This window comes from Oculina patagonica, chromosome 11 (assembly GCF_052425735.1).
Source record: "Oculina patagonica isolate OP01 chromosome 11, crgOcupat, whole genome shotgun sequence".
NCBI lineage: Eukaryota > Metazoa > Cnidaria > Anthozoa > Scleractinia > Oculinidae > Oculina > Oculina patagonica.
Window position 1 is genome coordinate 8,045,300 of NC_135768.1, and position 18,998 is coordinate 8,064,297.

Genomic DNA, 18,998 nt, shown 5'->3' on the forward strand with positions numbered 1-18,998 from the left:
AGATCATGGCGTGTACGTGCAATGATGGCGTGCACTTGCAATAAGATTTTTGCAAAATTAATGCAAATAAAATTACGGCATTCTGACGCGGTCGTAATTGGTTTGTGAAGGCCCCTTAGTTTCGTGAACTATGAAAAGAAACATGGAAGACACAGGCGATATTTTTCACCATGAGCCCGAAGAAGGTGGTCTTCAAAGGGCAGTCAAGACGAAGGAAATAATTAGGTATGCGTAGAAAAAACACTTCTTACTGGAAGAGAAGGGAAGCGTTTCTGGCTTGACTTGCCAAAGAGCCAATTAAAAGCTGCAAACGGCAAATGGTTCTACCGATTGGCTATTGGCCCTCGGAAAAGCCGTTCTTAAAATAGCCTTCTCGCAAAAGACATATCTCAAGGCCCATTACCGGAAATGCAGACTTCTCAGTTATGAACTTCTGGCATCACAAATTGTTTATAGGCATGTGTTTTTACATGCCAACGAGATTTGTTTTGTTTCTCTGTCAGTGACAGATATCTTTTGCCCTCCAATTGGACAATCAGTGGAACGATCGCGTCATTGCTTGCCTGCTTGCTTCCCTAATTGGAGGTTTATGCAGGGAATACAGGATTCTATAGATGGTTCAATAAAGATTTTTATTCGAGTGTTTGTTCTTCAAATTAACCATCAGGTCTGCATGTACATCTTCATTTGGACATTGCACGATACAATAAAATTTCACACAAATTATTTTTATGGGTAAAACCGTTAGTTATTAAAAGTCCACCGCGATGAAAATTTCGCAGTTTTTCTCCTTGAAGCAAATTTATATGTAATATAAATGCCAATTTACATGTAATATAAATTAAAGTTAATGTGACAACCATGGAAGGAGTTCAGAGAAGTCATAAGATCACTCTATTCAAATACGCAGATCTGTCACGCTATATGCTGCAAGACTATCACTCTTGCGTTACATTCAAAGGTCAAACTCACTTCTAGAGTGTGATGCGCTATTCGGGCTGGCCAATCACATCGCCCCTTTTCTATTATGTCAATCAAGACCATGCGGTTTTATCTAGACTTGAGTAGTTTTACTTCAAATTCTCTGAGCTCCCTAAAATAGTTTTCACAATAATTCCCACCCACCCAACCCTCTTTGGTTCTCTTTTAGCTTAGTATTTGTAAAAATGTAGGCAATGTTCTAGTTCTACGCACATATCCGGCTATGTTAAGGGTGTTTATTATATTACTATTACTATTTTTAAACGTTAGCCATAGCTGATGGACTAAAGAAGCAAGCCCGCATTTATAGACATTATTCTAATAATTATTATTTCCATTTTGTATGCTTACTTACGTTTAAAGCTGATGGACTTAAGCAGCATGCCTACTTACAGAAACATTGTTTTTTTTTATTGTTACCATTTTGTATGCTAGCTCAGGCTTAGAGCTGTTGGACTTGAGCAATGTGTCTGATTTTGAGATATCGATATACATGTAACCGTTAGCTTTAGTGTCGAGCTTGCATATACTAACTCGACCATTCTGTTATTCGATTACTGTCTCTTCTGAACTTCTTCAATAGCTTTAGACCATCTTAACTAAGCATTGTCTTTTCTTATAGTCTATAAACCACGGGAGGGGATGAAGTGCTCTGTACCATTCGCCCTTTTGCCCCATAGCCTCACAGGGTCAGCTTTCCCCTTATAGTGGAGCCCCCCAGTGTTGCTGTTGTTGGTTGTTGTGATTGTTCCCAAGGGTCCTAGAGATTAGGACCCCAGTTTCTTTGGAACCAGGGCATGTGGTTGTGTTTGTTCCCAAGGGTCCTAGAGATTAGGACCCCAGTTTCTTGGGAACGTTCCCAAGGGTCCTAGAGATTAGGACCCCAGTTTCTTGGGAACCAGGGCATGTGGTTGTGTTTGTTCCCAAGGGTCCTAGAGATTAGGACCCCAGTTTCTTGGGAACTAGGGCTTCCTGAAAGGAAGGAGAGGATTCCAGTCTCTCGTTGCCAACCAACTAACCTGTGATACATGTACCCTGCATGATTCCTATTGATGATTCTGATTGGCAACTCGAGCACTTCATCCCTTACCCCTTTTCTCCCACTGAACTTGTTGTCTTGTTTTGACTTCATGGGTTGGGAACATTAACTTTTATTGTGCCAATTCCGTATTTAGGACCTAGATAAGACGAATAAGTGGAAATTTATCCAACATGACAAAGCAATTCCGTAAAAAAGCGCCGTGAAACCGTAAGAAATCCGTCCGCCATTCTTACGCGGAGCTTTCCAGTCGGAGAAGTTGCAGACATTTCGATTGCGAAAATATAGTGGAAATAAAAATACTTCACGTGGGGATTTTGACTTAAAATTTGGCATAATTGTTTTTAGGGTAAGTAGTTTCAATATCCGAAGAGAAAAGAAAAAGTGTGTTTTTGATCGCAGTAGCACTTAAATTGTTTCACTCTTAATATTTTTTTAGCAAGTACAGATGTGTCAGGATTCGTTAGAGCAGGACTCGAACAAGGCTGGACCATCTGGAAAACACCAAGATGATGTAAGAGTTTACTTTCCAATCCTTAGCTTGAAATACTAACTCTCCTTACTGACAGCCTTACATTTCTGTTAAAGATGTTATGAGAGTTTGAAAGTACATCAAGGCAATATCTCCTAGTTGATGAACTTGCTTATTCTCAATACCTGTACAAATTACAATGTCATCATGTTTTAAGGAGAAAGAATAAATCAATCACTATTCCAAAATAATCAACAATGGATTTCATGCCCGTCCTTTCATAGATTCTGCCGTCTGGTCAGAGTGTCTGTGTCATCCCAAGGCACTGGGGCGACAACTAACTTTCGTGAACCATGAGGAGAATGGCAACAACTTTCGCGCCTCTCCCCATTCTCCTCACGTCTCGGTGGTGACATGCGAGCAGGTCGGATAGCTCAAGCATTCTTTTTAGACATCATATTCACACTGATGAAGGGTGTCCCCGAAAAGTCTGTTTTTTTTTTCGTACAGCCTGGTGTGACTATCATTTAAACATCTCTTGAACTGGTTTTTAATTGATGTTTTAGGAGGTGATGTTACTCTGAGGTGCTGTACAAGACAGATTGTAAATATATATTTGTAAATTATCGATATTAAAGTGTAAAATGCTTCAAAACGCTTTCGTTCTCTTGATTGGTGTATACACCTTATTGAGAGAAAGTTAACACGAAGAAAATGCAAACCATAAAACATACATATAGGGTATTTCTAGGAAACTCGAGAACTGTGTTCTTAGAGACCGTGTGCATGTACTATAGTGTTAAATGAAATTAGCAATGACTTGTGATCTTTAATTCCACAAGCGAATAATCAAGACTTTTATGTACGCACTTATTCAATATCCCACAATTCCGAGTTAGCCGTATCGTTTTGTAGTTCAAACCTTTTCTTTAAGGACGTCTTTTCAGTCTGTTGCATAAATTCACCACGTCCCAATCAGGTGGGTGTATTTTCTGGGTGGGCTTATATACAAAGCGAAAGCTTATTTCCACCCTGCCAGAGCTTATCCCGGTTTCTGTGCGGCCAGGAGTATTTCTACTCCCCCCTGGATGGGATGTTAGTTCCTTACAGGGTAACCCCCTAGCATTATAATTTGCCAGTAGCCATCTATACACCTGGGTGGAGAGAGGCACGATTAGAGTAAGTGTTTTGCCCAAGAACACAACACGATAATCCGACCAGAGGGCCTTCCAGGGCCTATCATCATCATCATCATCATCATCATCATCATCATCATCATCATCATCATCATCATCACTTTCATTTCTTGGTGAAATAATTTTGGGTTTGGGGGAGGATGATTTTAGAATTTTACGCTACCCTTACTGAATGACAGAAAAAATGTGAAGAAATTTAACATACTTTTAATAATGTTATAATCATATTATTTACAATACAAACATAGAAAATGATGCACCAAAGTCCACTTGTCTAGTATGGTAAGGTAAGGTAAAGTCTGTCTCCGAGCCATGAGGCCCATACAGCCGGAGCTTATCCCGGTTTCCGTAGCATTAAGCGACTAGGAGTATTGCTACTCCCCCCTGGATGGTATGCTAGTCCATCGCAGGGTTACCCCCCAGCAGTAAATTCGCCGGTACCCATTTATACACCTGGGTGGAGAGAGGCACTGTCAGAGTAAAGTGTCTTGCCCAAGAACACAACGCAGCGCCCCGGCCAGGCCTCGAACCCGGGTCGTTCGACACGGAGTCGAGCGCGCTAACCATTAGGCCACCACAAAGAAATTTCGCGAACTGTGAACAACTTGCAAAGAATAAATGGCACCCAGGGTACTTAGAATATCAAAGGAACACTTCGCCTTCATACACGTGGGATACAGTACTAAGAATAAAGTAAGATGATAAATGAATTTGCCACTACAGCTAAACTTACACCCTTACAAAAATGTCTTTAAACTAAGATACTGATTTATTTTTTAATGAAGCAAAACATTTACCATTGGTTCCTTATTAAACATAATTTGGTGTGAATATGCCCGCCATAACGGTTGCCATGGAAACAGCTATAAGATAACCCGACAATCCTTATATTTAACAACTATTCATCTCAGTGTCAGTCACTAGTGGTGGATATTTACTGGGCCGCGGAACGGCGAGGTAAATATCCACCACTAGCCACTGACACTGAGGTGAATAGCAGTTTTAGTATATACTAAAACAGTAAAATAATTTAACCCAAAAGGATGATTTTTGACTAATTCATTCCTGCAAAGATAACAATTTTTCGCGCGCGTTACTCGGAGGTGAATATTCAGAGTTTGATTAGCCAATCAGCGCGCCAGAAACGCTATCCACTGTTTTAGTATATACTAAAATAAGATATTTTATCTCAGAATTTTGTCGGTGACTGAATGAAACTTACAAGCAAAAAGCTTCACGGTTATAAATGCACAAAAATTCTCTCCTATTTATTTTCTTTTTGTTCGTGAGCGGGCGGTATTCTACAAATCCTGCGATCTGATTGGTTCCGGGAGCGGGCGGTATTCTCCCATCCGGCCCGCTCACAGCGGGCGATATCCGTTGCGAGATGAATCGTCGAGTGAATTTTCCGCGCAAAATCATTTTGCAGTGTTGTACGAATCAACACATGAAAGATTTGCTCTGAAAAATCGAAATAGTTGCTCACCAACCGTTGTAAATGTGACAAGACAAAATAGAAGTGGAATTAAAGGCCTCGAAGTTCTTCTAAAGGCGAGTATTCATTTCTTTATCGACAAAGTCGAGTTCTAGTTTTGTAGTTTGTGGTTGTTTGTCACTTTGCAATCGTTTTCACGCCATTACGGTAAGCTTTACAGGATTAAAACTTCAATTTTGAGTACAAAACTGTCTTTTTATCGGCCACTTTTTGCCAAAACAAAACTTCAGTTGCTATCATTCAAGAAATTACAAAACAGCCGAAATAATTCTCGCAATATTGTGCCGTACGTCCAAACTACGCATTTCATTCAGTTTCACTTTCGCACTGATTATCACAAAGAAAGACTGCTGGGAATCAACGCAGAGTTGAAAAACAAGTCGTTAAAACAAGTATGTATAGCTGTACCAAAAATGTCTTTCAGTCAGATAATATTTTTAATCAGAGAATTACTATCCTACGAACACAATTCAAGACCTCGGGCACAGTTTTTCCCAATACGGACCTCCCGGCTGGTGAATAACCTATATATATTACCGCCAAGTTTCAAAGGTTCAAGTTCACTGCATGTAACGTCACAAGTTATCAGTAAAAATTCGTAATTCTAAGACGCCAGAGAGTTGCACATGTTCCAGTTTCAACATATTCGGTAAACAAAGCAATATAAAGTTGCGAAACTGGTTAACATCAAGAAAAATCAATATTTGGTATCCATGTATACCAGCCCTCCACTGATATACTTGACAAAATCTCATACGCAAGGAAGTTAAAAGAGGCTCTGCTCGCAGGGTGGCGCGTACCGCGAGCGAACGCAAAAACGCATATGAGTGTAAAGCATGAGAGGGCGGAAACTCGTGGCAACTTCCGCTCCCTAGCTCGAGCTACTTAAACTTGTTATAACAAAATACAATGCTTCTTCCTGGATTGACTACGCCGTCTAAGGTTACTATCAATAATTTCTAAGTTGCAGCGACTTGCTGCTACAGAAGGATGTTCCTCGCCGTAAATCGTTTTTTCGATGAACAGTCCCTTCTCGAGGTATTCTTTTGCTACATTGTACTGTCCGAGATCTTGATAAACAAGTCCCAAGTTGTTATAACTTACTGCTAAATCTGCATGTTCCTCGCCGAAAATCTTTTTCTTGATGACTAGTGCCTTCTCGTGGCATTCTTTTGCTTCATTGTACTGTCCGAGATAACGATAAACAAGTCCCAAGTTGTTATAACTTGTTGCTACATCTGCATGTTCATCGTCGAAAATATTTTTCTTGATGACTAGTGCCTTCTCGTTGTATTCTTTTGCTTCATTGTACTGTCCGAGATCTTGATAAACAAGTCCCAAGTTGTTATAACGTGCTGCTAAATCTGCATGTTCCTCGCCGAAAATCTTTTTCTTGATGACTAGTGCCTTCTCGTGGCATTCTTTTGCTTCATTGTACTGTCCGAGATAACGATAAACAAGTCCCAAGTTGTTATAACTTGTTGCTACATCTGCATGTTCCTCGTCGAAAATCTTTTTCTTGATGACTAGTGCCTTCTCGTTGTATTCTTTTGCTTCATTGTACTGTCCGAGTTTACGATGAACAAGTCCCAAGTTGTTATAACTTGCTGCTACATCAGCATGTTCCTCGCCGAAAATCTTTTTCCTGATGACCAGTGCCTTCTCGTAATATTCTTTTGCTTCATTGTACTGTCCGAGATCTTGATAAACAAGTCCCAAGTTGTTATAACGTGCTGCTAAATCTGCATGTTCCTCGTCGAAAATCTTTTTCTTGATGACTAGTGCCTTCTCGTGATATTCTTTTGCTTCATTGTACTGTCCGAGATCTTGATAAACAAGTCCCAAGTTGTTATAACGTGCTGCTAAATCTGCATGTTCCTCGTCGAAAATCTTTTTCTTGATGACTAGTGCCTTCTCGTTGTATTCTTTTGCTTCATTGTACTGTCCGAGTTAACGATGAACAAGTCCCAAGTTGTTATAACTTGCTGCTACATCAGCATGTTCCTCGCCGAAAATCTTTTTCCTGATGACCAGTGCCTTCTCGTAATATTCTTTTGCTTCATTGTACTGTCCGAGATCATCATAAACATTTCCCAAGTTGTTATAACTTGTTGCTACAGCTGCATGTTCCTCGCCGTAAATCTTTTTTTTTGATTACCAGTGCCTTCTCGTGATATTCTTTTGCTTCATTGTACTGTCCGAGATCTTGATAAACAAGTCCCAAGTTGTTATAACTTGTTGCTACATCTGCATGTTCCTCGTCGAAAATCTTTTTCTTGATGACTAGTGCCTTCTCGTTGTATTCTTTTGCTTCATTGTACTGTCCGAGTTTACCATGAAAAAGTCCCAAGTTGTTATAACTTGCTGCTACATCAGCATGTTCCTCGCCGAAAATCTTTTTCCTGATGACCAGTGCCTTCTCGTAATATTCTTTTGCTTCATTGTACTGTCCGAGATCATCATAAACATTTCCCAAGTTGTTATAACTTGTTGCTACAGCTGCATGTTCCTCGCCGTAAATCTTTTTTTTGATGACCAGTGCCTTCTCGTGATATTCTTTTGCTTCATTGTACTGTCCGAGATCTTGTTAAACAATTCCCAAGTTGTTATAACTTGTTGCTACATCTGCATGTTCCTCGTCGAAAATCTTTTTCTTGATGACTAGTGCCTTCTCGTTGTATTCTTTTGCTTCATTGTACTGTCCGAGTTTACGATGAACAAGTCCCAATTTGTTATAACTTGCTGCTACATCAGCATGTTCCTCTCCGTAATTTTTTTTCCTGATGACTAGTGCCTTCTCGTGATATGACTTTGATAATTCATACTGGCATGCCAATGACAGTGCATTTCCGTGCTTTTCAAAGATCTTTGCTTTTAATAGGTCACCCTCTCTTGTGCTACTGATGTATTGAACAAAATCACAGGCTGATGTGGAAAATAAGTTTGCAACTGATGGATTGCTGATGTCACAACACACAGAAGCAGTGGAGCAAAGCCACAAAACAATGTTGTCTGGAGTAATAAAGGGTGTTAACTCTTTCACTAAAACATCTTTTGTAGCAAACATCAGCATGTTCCTCTCCGTAATTTTTTTTCCTGATGACTAGTGCCTTCTCGTGATATGACTTTGATAATTCATACTGGCATGCCAATGACAGTGCATTTCCGTGCTTTTCAAAGATCTTTGCTTTTAATAGGTCACCCTCTCTTGTGCTACTGATGTATTGAACAAAATCACAGGCTGATGTGGAAAATAAGTTTGCAACTGATGGATTGCTGAGGTCACAACACACAGAAGCAGTGGAGCAAAGCCACAAAACAATGTTGTCTGGAGTAATAAAGGGTGTTAACTCTTTCACTAAAACATCTTTTGTAGCAAAAGAATTAGAAATAATTCTATGCAACTCTTTGCAATGGGTCATAATTTTACGTAGCATTACACAAACGTACCCGCTTTCATTTAAAAGATTACACTTTGACTCAGTAAGGGAGCGAAAATCCTCAATTGCCACAGATATACACTCACGTTTTTCTGTAAAGTCAACATCCAGCGTCAACATTTTCTTGAGTGCTTTATGAATAACGTTATGTACTCTTATATAGCCGGGTCTCCCATCTTTACTGTATAAGCAAGTAATGAGGGAGGATTGTAAAATCTTTGCTCTGATTAACTCTTCTGTCTCTCCTGAGGTGCGATTTTTGACAAAGTTAACAGCTGCCTCAACTGGGAGAGATTCGGAATCACAAAGTGAAAGAAATAACAGTACCTGGCGAAGAACTTGATTGCTTTCCAACGCACTATTTATTGCCATTGTTATTGCTGTAGTCATTGTTTTCGAATACGCTGGATTCCCTTCAGCAAGAGGTTTTTGTGTCGCTTTATGATCGCCACGACCGAATGCTTCCATGTAGTTTGTCCAACTGTAATTTGGAGAACCTTTTCTCACAACAGTTTTTACATAGAATGCAGCGGCTGCTAAGGCAAGTGGTTGATAATCGAGAACCTCAGCAACCGTTTGAACTTGGTCGTCATTTGACATTTGCGCAACTTGTTTCAATAGCTCCACTGCGTCCTCTGGCTGCATTCCTGCACTTAGGGACTCGCGGTAAGTATGAGGAGCATTTGTAGGAATCACACTGCTGTCTTGAGTTGTAATCAACACCTGACCGTGACCCCATTCTTCACTGGCAGTCTGAGGCAGATAGCTACGAACCAGGGACAGGTCAACAACGTTATCAGCAATTATTAACCACTCTGAGAACTGTGTAGTCTTTGGCAGGGTTAAACAACGGAGATGCTGGACTATTTCCTTGGGGCTGTTTACTTTCGAGGTCGTCAGGTTAGTTAAAGTGTATTCTGTAATTCCTAACTGTTTAGCCACACTGATATACGAGTCTACAAGCCTTTCAAGGGTTTCTGCATTCAGGGTTGCAACAAAAGTTTAGCCTTTGCTGTCGCTTACCCTTGTTGTAAAGAGCTCTTGTCCAATTTCACGAGCAATTTGAGTTTTGCCACACCCAGGATTTCCTGACAAATAAATGGTACTTACTGCTCCATTACTTTCATCGTGAAGCTCATGCAGTTTTGACATAATCCTTTTGACGTCATTTGAACGTCTGATGATTTCGTGAGATGGTTTAAATGTGAGATTACAGAAAGACTCCACTTTGGAATTAACCTCTCGCGTAAGACATTCAACCTCCTCCTCTTTGCTCTGTATGGTGTTTTGTGCGACTTGTAAATCAGATTTCGTATTTGTCAATTCTACTAGGAGATTTGCAGCGTGAAGCTTTAAATTGTTAACTTCTGCCGTGGGAAAGCTCGTGTGGTTTTTAACCGTCTCGATGTCATTGACTGGAAGACTCAAAGCGTTAAACGCAGGCAACACTCTTCCAACGTAATTCTTGAACTCAGCATCTGTGAGGTCGGCTTCACTGATGTGAGCAATGTCATTTCGGACCTGACGAAGATCATCGACTTCTTTCTTGATTGCTGCACTAACGGTTGTGCCTATGCTGTCTGAGAACAGGATCGCGAAAAACAAACAACTACAGTCCCACTCTGCCGTGTTTCCATTCTGTATTGTCGCGAGATAACGCGCGTTTTTTGAGCTACTTTTTCGAAATTCGTTGTTGTAAAAGTCTAAACCATTCTTTGTTGTGTCTTTCCATTCTCCAAGCGTTGCTTTGTAACGGAAATCCCATTCTTGTTTGAAGATTTTTCTTAGACCTTCGGGTACCAAGTTAAAGGCGATGTAACAAATTCGAAAATAGTTCAATTGTTCTGATGAGTACTCCATTGTGAAAAGTCCTGCATTAAAAATAAATCAGGCATTAAAGAGGTTTGGCAAAGGAAAATAAAAAAAAAATCTCGTGATGTCCGTGACGGTCACAATAATCTGTGGTGTTAAAGTTTGTCTGCTTTTAGTTGTTGACGGTGGCGTGTTAGCCGTACAAGGTAAACTGGATACCGTCAACCCCCCCCCCCCCCCTACCCGTCCCCCCTCTCTCTCCCACTTCAAAAAGGCGTGGCTGTGACGTCAGTAGTAAGTCAAAGTCTTGATCCTGTTCGAATTGTCTTTTTTTTATTATTTAGGTATATTATTATTGTTATTATAGAAACCCTTACGCTAATTATCTACCGAAATTGCGTGACTTGTTTTCACTTCACTTGCGTGATGAAGAATAGGATGTCAGGCAAACCTCTTCATAAATTGCATGACACATTTGACGGCAGCTTAAGACTGATTAAGTGACAGACCAAATTACTTTTGAGTGTGAAAGTTTTTTCTCCTTCACTTTTCCAAAGATTTCTTTAAAAGGTGTTTTTACCTTTAATAATAATAATAATAATAATAATAATAATAATAATAATAATAATAATAATAATAATAATAATAATAATAATAATAAACCTTTATTTAACCACGATCTGTTTTAAAGCAAATACATGCTTGAGGGGTCGTGTGTACGTGTGACTAACTACCTACCTAAGAGAAATTAATATTACATTGTAATAAACTAAAATAAACGATATTATATTTAAATAAGAATAAGATTTAAAATTGAAAATCACACGTGTTTTGGAGTTGTCTGGATGGACAAACGGCTAAAATTATGTTTTTTAAATATAGGGGTCCGTTCTCGCTTTTTTGCAAAACTGCTTGTGGTTGGTAGCGTTATTAAAGTAGCTTGACACAAAATTCCATAAGACTGCACCTCTGTGCTGGATTGAGTTCTTTAAAAAGGACGTTGAAAATAGTGGGACAACCGCTTTTTTGTGTCCTCTTAGGTTGTAGGGTCCGTGTCTCCACGTTACTAAATCTGAAATCGTTTTAGGAATCTTTTCGATTACAATATTGTAAAACAGCTTAATAAGACTGAGTTTGTATAAATCGAGTATCGAGTCCCACTTAGTGATTTCCATCACCATGTCCGATGGTGTGTCCCATGACAAGTTGAAGATAATTCTCGCTGCCCTGCGATGCAATGTTTCAAGTGCTTGTATGTGGTCAGAGTTGTTACAAACCCCCCAGACAATGATGCCATACGTAACAGACGGCAGTATGACTTTGAAATAAAGGTCGAGAAGGGCTCTTCTTTTCAGAAATGAACATTTTTTCAGGAGGTTTAACTTCTTAGAGAAATTTCTTTTCAGATCTGAAAGGTGTTTCGACCAGGTGAGCTTATGGTCTATGATGACACCCAGCAGCCTTGTGTGGTGCACCCATGAGATTGTAGTCGAGCCTATTGTAATGAGGGGGTGTGGCCCAATGAAAGAACCTCTGTGTAACAGCATTGCCTCGCATTTTGTAGAGTGTGGTGTAAGGGAGTTGGTAACACACGATTCGTTAAGTTCATTAAGTGCTTTGTTAAGAAGACTACAGGCTTCATCAACAGTTGAGCCGATGCAATAGACTGTTGTATCGTCAGCGTACAGATATAGGGTGCCCGAAGATACGGCGTCTGGCATGTCGTTGGTATATAGGCTGAACAGGCACGGGCCTAGGACTGATCCTTGTGGAATGCCACAGGAAACATTCAGCTTTTTTGACTGGGTAGAGTTCACTACTGTAATCTGCGATCTTTGATTCAGGTAGTCCGTCAACCAAGATAGGAGGTTTCCCTCGATTCCAAATCTATGCTTTAGTTTAGATAAAAGAATTTTATGGGAAACACAGTCAAATGCCTTTCTGAAATCCACGAAGGCAGTAGCAACCACTAAATTTCTGTCAAGGGCTTGCCTCCAACATTCCGTGAGGTGAACCAGCAATAGTTGGGTCGAGTGGTTCTTGCGGTAAGCCCATTGTTTGTCAGTAAGTAGACCATTATCCATGACATGTTCTTCTTAGTCCACAGTTTTATTTTGGTTCTTTGTTGAACTCTCCCCCCTCCCCTCCCTCGATCAATGAAATAAAGGCACGCAAATCACGCAGCAATAAATCATCAATCGATATAACAGACCAACAATTTGTATCGGCAAATAGTCCAGTCAATCTATGCTTTGACATCAAACCAATTGTAACAGAACTTTATTAAATCTTATTTGAAAGAGGGTAGCTACCTTTGATAATTATGCAATTGTAAGGGACAGTTCATTTTTTAAGACGTAGGGGGGCTGGTGGGATTTGAGGGGGGGGGGGAGCCAAAAAATACGGTCTGTTAGGGGGATTACTAAAAATAATTATGCTTTTGTTGTGAAGAGGCTTCTGTAAGAGTAATAAAATTATGCCAGAATGCTCAAAATTACATTCCTGAGCTTCTGGAAATTCAATTTTTTATCGGGGGAGCATGCCCCCGGACCCCCTTCTTTGTTATGTATTAAACGCCATCAACTCAACCCAACAGCTTATTGGTTACAAATGCAGACAAACCATACTAACAGACGGCATCCACAATAAACAGTTAAGGCAATGACAGTTATTTGAGGATGTGATTTTTGTACACTAATACATTCTTTAGTCAGTCAATGTATTAGTCACTAATACATTCTTTAGTCGATATATATATATATAGAAAGGGGGGCCATAATATATAACAGTGACTATCTATCAAAATAATCGACAGTAACAGGCTAGAAATCCAACTAGGCTCCACTCAGTCTTGTTTTTACTTGGTGTGCCCCAGAACCGATCGCTGTCGATTTTCAAAACAGCTTAAAAGCTGTTTTGTTGCCTCTCCAGCAGATTCTTGTTTTGAAACGAAGAAATTAATTCCGTCCGAAAAACAGTCAGAGAATTTCAATCTTCACAAAAAACTCAACATTATATGTTTATCTGTATAATCACAAGGACTCCTCATCTTCTCTCATGATCCTCGCAAATAAAATCATCGATCTCTTTGAATTTACCGCAATTAACTGATTAAAGACGCACGTCTAACACACCTACTTGAAACGTCCAAATTATCCGTGAAGTTTCTTCTCAGTGGCGCACAGTTTTCTGTGAACAAATGAAAATGAAAGCGGATTGTGTAAGTGAAGCGTTATATGAACTGCTCGCATTAGGAACAATGGATGGCTTGTAATCACGAAGTTAGCACGAGACGGGAAAAGATATTAAAAGGTCAACAAGACGTCTAGAATTTCTCTTCACAAAAATTTTACATCCTGCCTAATTTTACATCGATTTTGCTTTCGTTTGTTAGCGAGAGTTGTGGTTTGATTTTTCATGCTTTATCTGTTCATGTACATTCAATTAAGAAAAAGATATGTACGACTTAGATGGAATTTTATACAATGTTTATACAGTTCGCTGAAAGCTCATTTTCGGTGCTCGCTTCATCACAATAGTATTGCATTGAAAATGTTACGTTACCGTTGCGTTACTCGCGTTATGATTACATCATCTGATCTCGAGTTCCCGGATGAACTCGTGCTCGTGTAATTCCTGGAGAATAAAATAGTCAACATGGCCGCCGGCGTGTCCTCATTTATTCATCGATAGAACCGAGCTTAACATGGTGTCAGAAGTGGTTTAGCTTAGCATCCAGCCTCAACTCTTCTTTTTCTTTTCTACCGAGCGAGCTACTCGTCGAAAGCGCTCCAACAAATACGTCAAGAACAACTGAAAGCTTCAACAGCATTGCATCACTCGCGCCATGCCAAAACACGACAAGCCCATCCTCGATGTACAAGCCGTGCGATCTAATCGTGACCACTACCGACACTGGGAAACCCGGTTCCACGACTACTGCTTACTTGAAGGGTACAGAAACCCTGCTAAAGACAGACTCACCGAAACGACCGATCATTACATCCTCGCGAAGAGACCCTTCGAACTAGCTGTCCTTCGTAGTGCAATTCCTGCCGCTGAATGGAACACTCTAGACGACGTTATCGCATCCAAGATACCAGCCGACGACGCTGGAAAACCCTGGGTTTGGCTCCAAAAAATCAAGGAGCATTATGTTGGCGCTAGCACCTTGATGCAGGATCGTTACCACTTCTGGACGAAAATGTCACAAGCACAGCAAACCTCCATTTCAGAGTGGGAAACCGCAGTACGTACCGCCGCAGGCCGCTGTTCTTTCGGTGCACACGGAGACCAATTCATGAGGGACAAGTTTCTTTTCGGCCTCAACGAATCTTTTAGCCGTTTCCGAGAAGATATCTTTTACAGAGATGGCCAGCGGAAACCTGAGGACCCACCTTTCATCCTGGCATTTGTGGTGAGTCAAGCCATCTCATTTGAAGCCGCACAACACACAAACACGCTGTTGGCTAGCTCAACCATAGAAGAACAGGTCCACTACACCACATCCACGTTCCTTAACAAAGGCACCCACAGCTATCCTAGCAGATCTACTAAACCTCCCAACAGGCCCTGTTTTTTCTGTGGCAGCAAACAACCACACTCCCGTAACACGTGCCCAGCTTCAGGACAAACCTGCAACTACTGCCGCAAAACAGGCCACTTCGCAAACGTCTGCCAACAGGCTGCCAAAGACCACCGGAGCTCGAAACCAACCTCCCAAAAGCCTACTCCACCGGACCCCAGGCAAGCGCACATTCGAATGATTGATCAAGAGGAAAGCTCCTATGCTCCTTCTGAGGAAGGCATTCAATATGAGAACTGCTTCACCCTCTCAGACCAGCAACCAGGTTCTAATGCTGACACCACTCCATCGGCACAGCCCCCTCTCCACCGGGCCCAGGCTGACAAAGGCCATTTCGTTTTACTAGACTTGACAAGCCCAGACTCTGGCCATAGCACACAGGTCCCCTTCCAGATAGATTCAGCAGCTTCCTGCCACACACTGCCATCCAGCCATCTCTCAAACATGCCCTGGGCGAAAGTTCTGCCAACCAAAACTGTGATACTACCCTATGCCAGTCCACCAATCAAGCCTGTTGGTCAGGTCACTCTTAAAACCAGTAAGGGCAGCAAAACATGCATCCTCACCTTCCAAGTCATCAACACAGACCAACCAGCCTTACTCAGTACAGAGGCCAGCAAAACACTTGGCGTGCTTACTCTAAATGCTGATTTCATAAGGAAATGCTCCACAAGCACCACTCCACTCCCCCCAATGACTGGCCCTGAAACGTCTCAAGAATCGGCAGCTGGGCCACCCCCGGCGCCCCCCAACACTTCAATGCGGATCTGGCCTAAGCTAGGAACTTTAACACTGGGTTTCATTTCAAAGAACTGCACCTCGCTCTTTCAGGGACTTGGCTACCTCGGCCCACCTGTTGATTTTGACCTGGATCCAAATGTCAAACCCTCTCATGCCCCTATCCACCGCCAACCCATCTCAAAGCTGAACGCTATCAAAACGGCACTGGATAACTACGAGGCCACCGGCCAGCTAGTACGAGTCTCCCAGCCAACAGATTGGATCTCCAACATGGTCATAAGAGAGCGAGAACCAACCCCTACCAAGCCGGGGAAAATTCGGATCTGTTTGGACCCATCACAGACCCTGAACAAAGCCATACGACGCCCCTAATACATCATCCCAACCTTGGAAGAAAACCTTCACAAACTGCATGGGGTAAAATACATGTCAGTGATCGATGTCAAGGAAGCCTTTCAAAACATCCCGTTGACATTGCGATCTTCCCTGATGACCACCATGTTCACACCATGGGGCCGCTACAGATGGACAAGACTTCCATTTGGCATATCGTCTGCATCCGAAGAATGGCAGCGTCGCATCCACATGGTCCTTGAAGGACTCCAAGTAATCAGCATTGCCGATGACATTCTCATCCCGGGCTGCGGCGCCACCGACACCGAAGCCAGAATGGACCACGACAGGGACCTCATTGCAGTACTTGAGCGGTTCGAACAGCATCATGTCAAGCTGAATGTGCACAAAATGAAATTTCTCGTCCGTGAAGCAACCTTCATGGGTCACGTTATCACTACAGATGGTCTTCAGCCCAACCCGGTCACCGTTCAAGCTATAGTCTCCATGCCCACTCCAACCGACAAACACGGAATCCGCAGATTCCTAGGAGCTATCAACTATCTCAGTAAGTTCTGTCCGCAGCTCAGCAGCGTCACCCAACCCCTACGCAACCTCACCAGGGAAGGCACGCCATTTTTATGGTCAACAAAACACCAACAAGCCTTTGACGAAGCCAAAGCTCTCGCCACCTCTGCACCATGCCTGGCATACTATGACGTAAATGCACCAGTTGTCCTTCAAGTGGACGCTTCAGATTATGGTCTTGGAGCAGCACTCCTGCAGCCCAGTACACAACATGGTGACAGCATCCTTGACGAGTCTTCTTTACAACCCATCGCATACAGCTCCAAGAGCCTAACCCCGACCGAGCAGCGTTATGCACAGATTGAAAAAGAGTGCCTGGCCATAGTTGAAGCTTTTAACAAATTTGACCAGTGGCTTCTGGGAAAATCAAACATCACCGTCCACACTGACCACCAACCCCTTCAGTCAATCTTCCAGAAGGACCTCGCCTGAGCACCGAAACGCCTGCAGAAAATGATGCTTTTCCTACAGCGTTACAATTTTACTGTGGTGTACCGAAAAGGTTCTTCTTTACACTTACCAGACACCCTGTCCAGAGCCCCGTGTCAAGACAACCCCGCCACCCCCTCCATACCGGAAACCTTTCAAGTCTTTCGAGTGCATCTTTCTCACTTGGACCCCACCTCGCCAGCCCTAACTGACATAACTCGCGAACAGCTACGCAAAGCCACAGCATCATGCCGAGACATGCTACTGCTAGAACAGTACATCGTACATGGTTGGCCACCAACTAAAGAACACCTACCCCACCAACTTCAGGCTTTCTGGCATTTTCGTGAAGAGCTTAGTGTTGCAAATGGTATCCTCCTCAAGTCTACTCGTGCCATTGTACCTACTTCCCTACGTCCAAGCATGCTGAAAAGGATCCATCAGTCCCACAGAGCAGCTGAATACTGCCTTCGTTTTGCTAGAGAAGCAGTTTTTTGGCCAAACATGTCCAAAGACATAGAAACATTTTGCCAGATGTGCCCTACTTGTGCCCAGTATGGAAAGCAAGCCACCACTGAGCCTATGCTCTCACATCCTACCCCCACACTACCTTGGCAATTTGTCTCACAAGATATATTCGAATTTGAGCAAAAGCAGTATTTGGTCACTGTGGACCATTTCAGCGATTTCTATGAATTGGATCCGCTGATCAACACTCAATCCACCACCATTGTTGAGATCACCAAAGCCCACTTTGCCCGTCACGGCATACCTCTGCGTTGTCTCACAGACAATGGCCCTCAGTTCATCTCAAACGACTACAAGGAATTTGCCCAGACGTATGGGTTCGAACACATCACCTCGTCACCCTACTGGTCCCGCAACAACGGCAAAGCTGAGGCAGCTGTACATGATGCCAAATCTACTCTTAAGAAGTCCCACGATGTTTACCTGGCTCTACTCAACATACGAAATACGCCTCCTCGTGGCTATTCCTTCTCCCCAGCCCAGAGGTTAATGGGCAGACGTACTCGCTACACACTCCCAACTTCAGAAAACCTGCTTAAACCCGAGCCTGCAGATCCTTCGACAGTCAGCTCCGAAATCACTCTCCGCAGAGAAGCCTCTAAATCTCAATATGACAAGTACGCACATCCTACTCTACCGCCACTACCATTAGGCTCCCATGCCTATGCAAAGCCTCGCCCATCTCAACGGGGGGCTCCTTGGCTCTATGGTCGGATCATCGACAATCCATCGCCACGTTCGTACAACATAGACACAGGCAACGTCATCCTCCGCCGAAACCGGGCCCAATTGCGACCAGCGGCATCTCCACGAAATATCCCTCAGCAGTCTCCAGCATTGCCGTCCTTCCAGCCTATCCTGCCAGAAACACCGATCACTCCTGCTGCCCCCACTCCGCATATGCCAGATCAGCCAACAGCAGCAATCTCCCCTCAAGCTCAATGCCACACCCCTCCGCCAGTCACGGAGTCTATCCCTCAGCACCAAGAGCAGCAACCAAGTGAGAGCTCTCCCAGTCCTGACTCACAGACCCAAGAGATGCAGCAAACTACTAGATCAGGAAGGCCAATTCGAAAGCCAAAGAAGTTTGAGGGCTTTAGTCTTTACTAGAAAACATAGTAACTGATTTGTTCCACACAAAAACAGTGCTTAAGCTACCTCACAGGAGGAACATTTTTATTACCTCACAGGAGGAACATTTTTATTACCTCACAGGAGGAACATTCTTATCACCTCACAGGAGGAACATTTTTATTACCTCACAGGAGGAACATTTTTATTACGAGTGTTTCCTTTTCATATCTCTGAGACACTGGTTTGCATTTGTGTCAGATTCCAGAGACGTTCTTTGTATTGATT

The 18,998-nt window shown here is 42.4% G+C and overlaps 3 protein-coding genes and 1 pseudogene across 4 annotated transcripts in view; 1 reads left to right on the forward strand and 3 right to left on the reverse strand.

Moving 5' to 3' along the window:
* LOC144631044 (uncharacterized) overlaps positions 1-12,642 on the reverse strand; it is a 32,578-nt gene extending 19,936 nt beyond the window's left edge. Inside the window, exons 1-2 of the mRNA XM_078489416.1 lie at positions 12,523-12,642; positions 9,920-11,015 (exon numbers count right to left, since the gene is read on the reverse strand). Coding sequence (XP_078345542.1) covers positions 9,920-10,483 — 564 coding nt within the window. The 5' untranslated portion in view covers positions 10,484-11,015; positions 12,523-12,642. The remainder of the gene's footprint in view (positions 1-9,919; positions 11,016-12,522) is intronic.
* LOC144629610 (uncharacterized) overlaps positions 1-18,998 on the forward strand; it is a 214,315-nt gene that overhangs the window by 43,240 nt on the left and 152,077 nt on the right. The gene's annotated exons all lie outside the window — the stretch shown is intronic.
* LOC144630813 (uncharacterized) lies at positions 4,545-7,331 on the reverse strand (annotated as a pseudogene). The gene is made up of 2 exons (XR_013566640.1): positions 5,721-7,331; positions 4,545-4,963 (listed from the first exon to the last, which is right to left on the reverse strand). The product of XR_013566640.1 is annotated as an uncharacterized LOC144630813 (transcript).
* On the reverse strand, positions 8,150-9,921 carry LOC144630814 (uncharacterized). The gene has a single exon (XM_078489177.1). It carries the CDS (start codon positions 9,266-9,268, stop codon positions 8,150-8,152), a length of 1,119 nt encoding a protein of 372 aa, XP_078345303.1. The 5' UTR covers positions 9,269-9,921.

Excerpts from the sequence above, each read along its gene's own strand:
- LOC144630814 (XM_078489177.1), bottom strand. The coding sequence starts at position 9,268 with ATGCAGCCAGAGGACGCAGTGGAGCTATTGAAACAAGTTGCGCAAATG.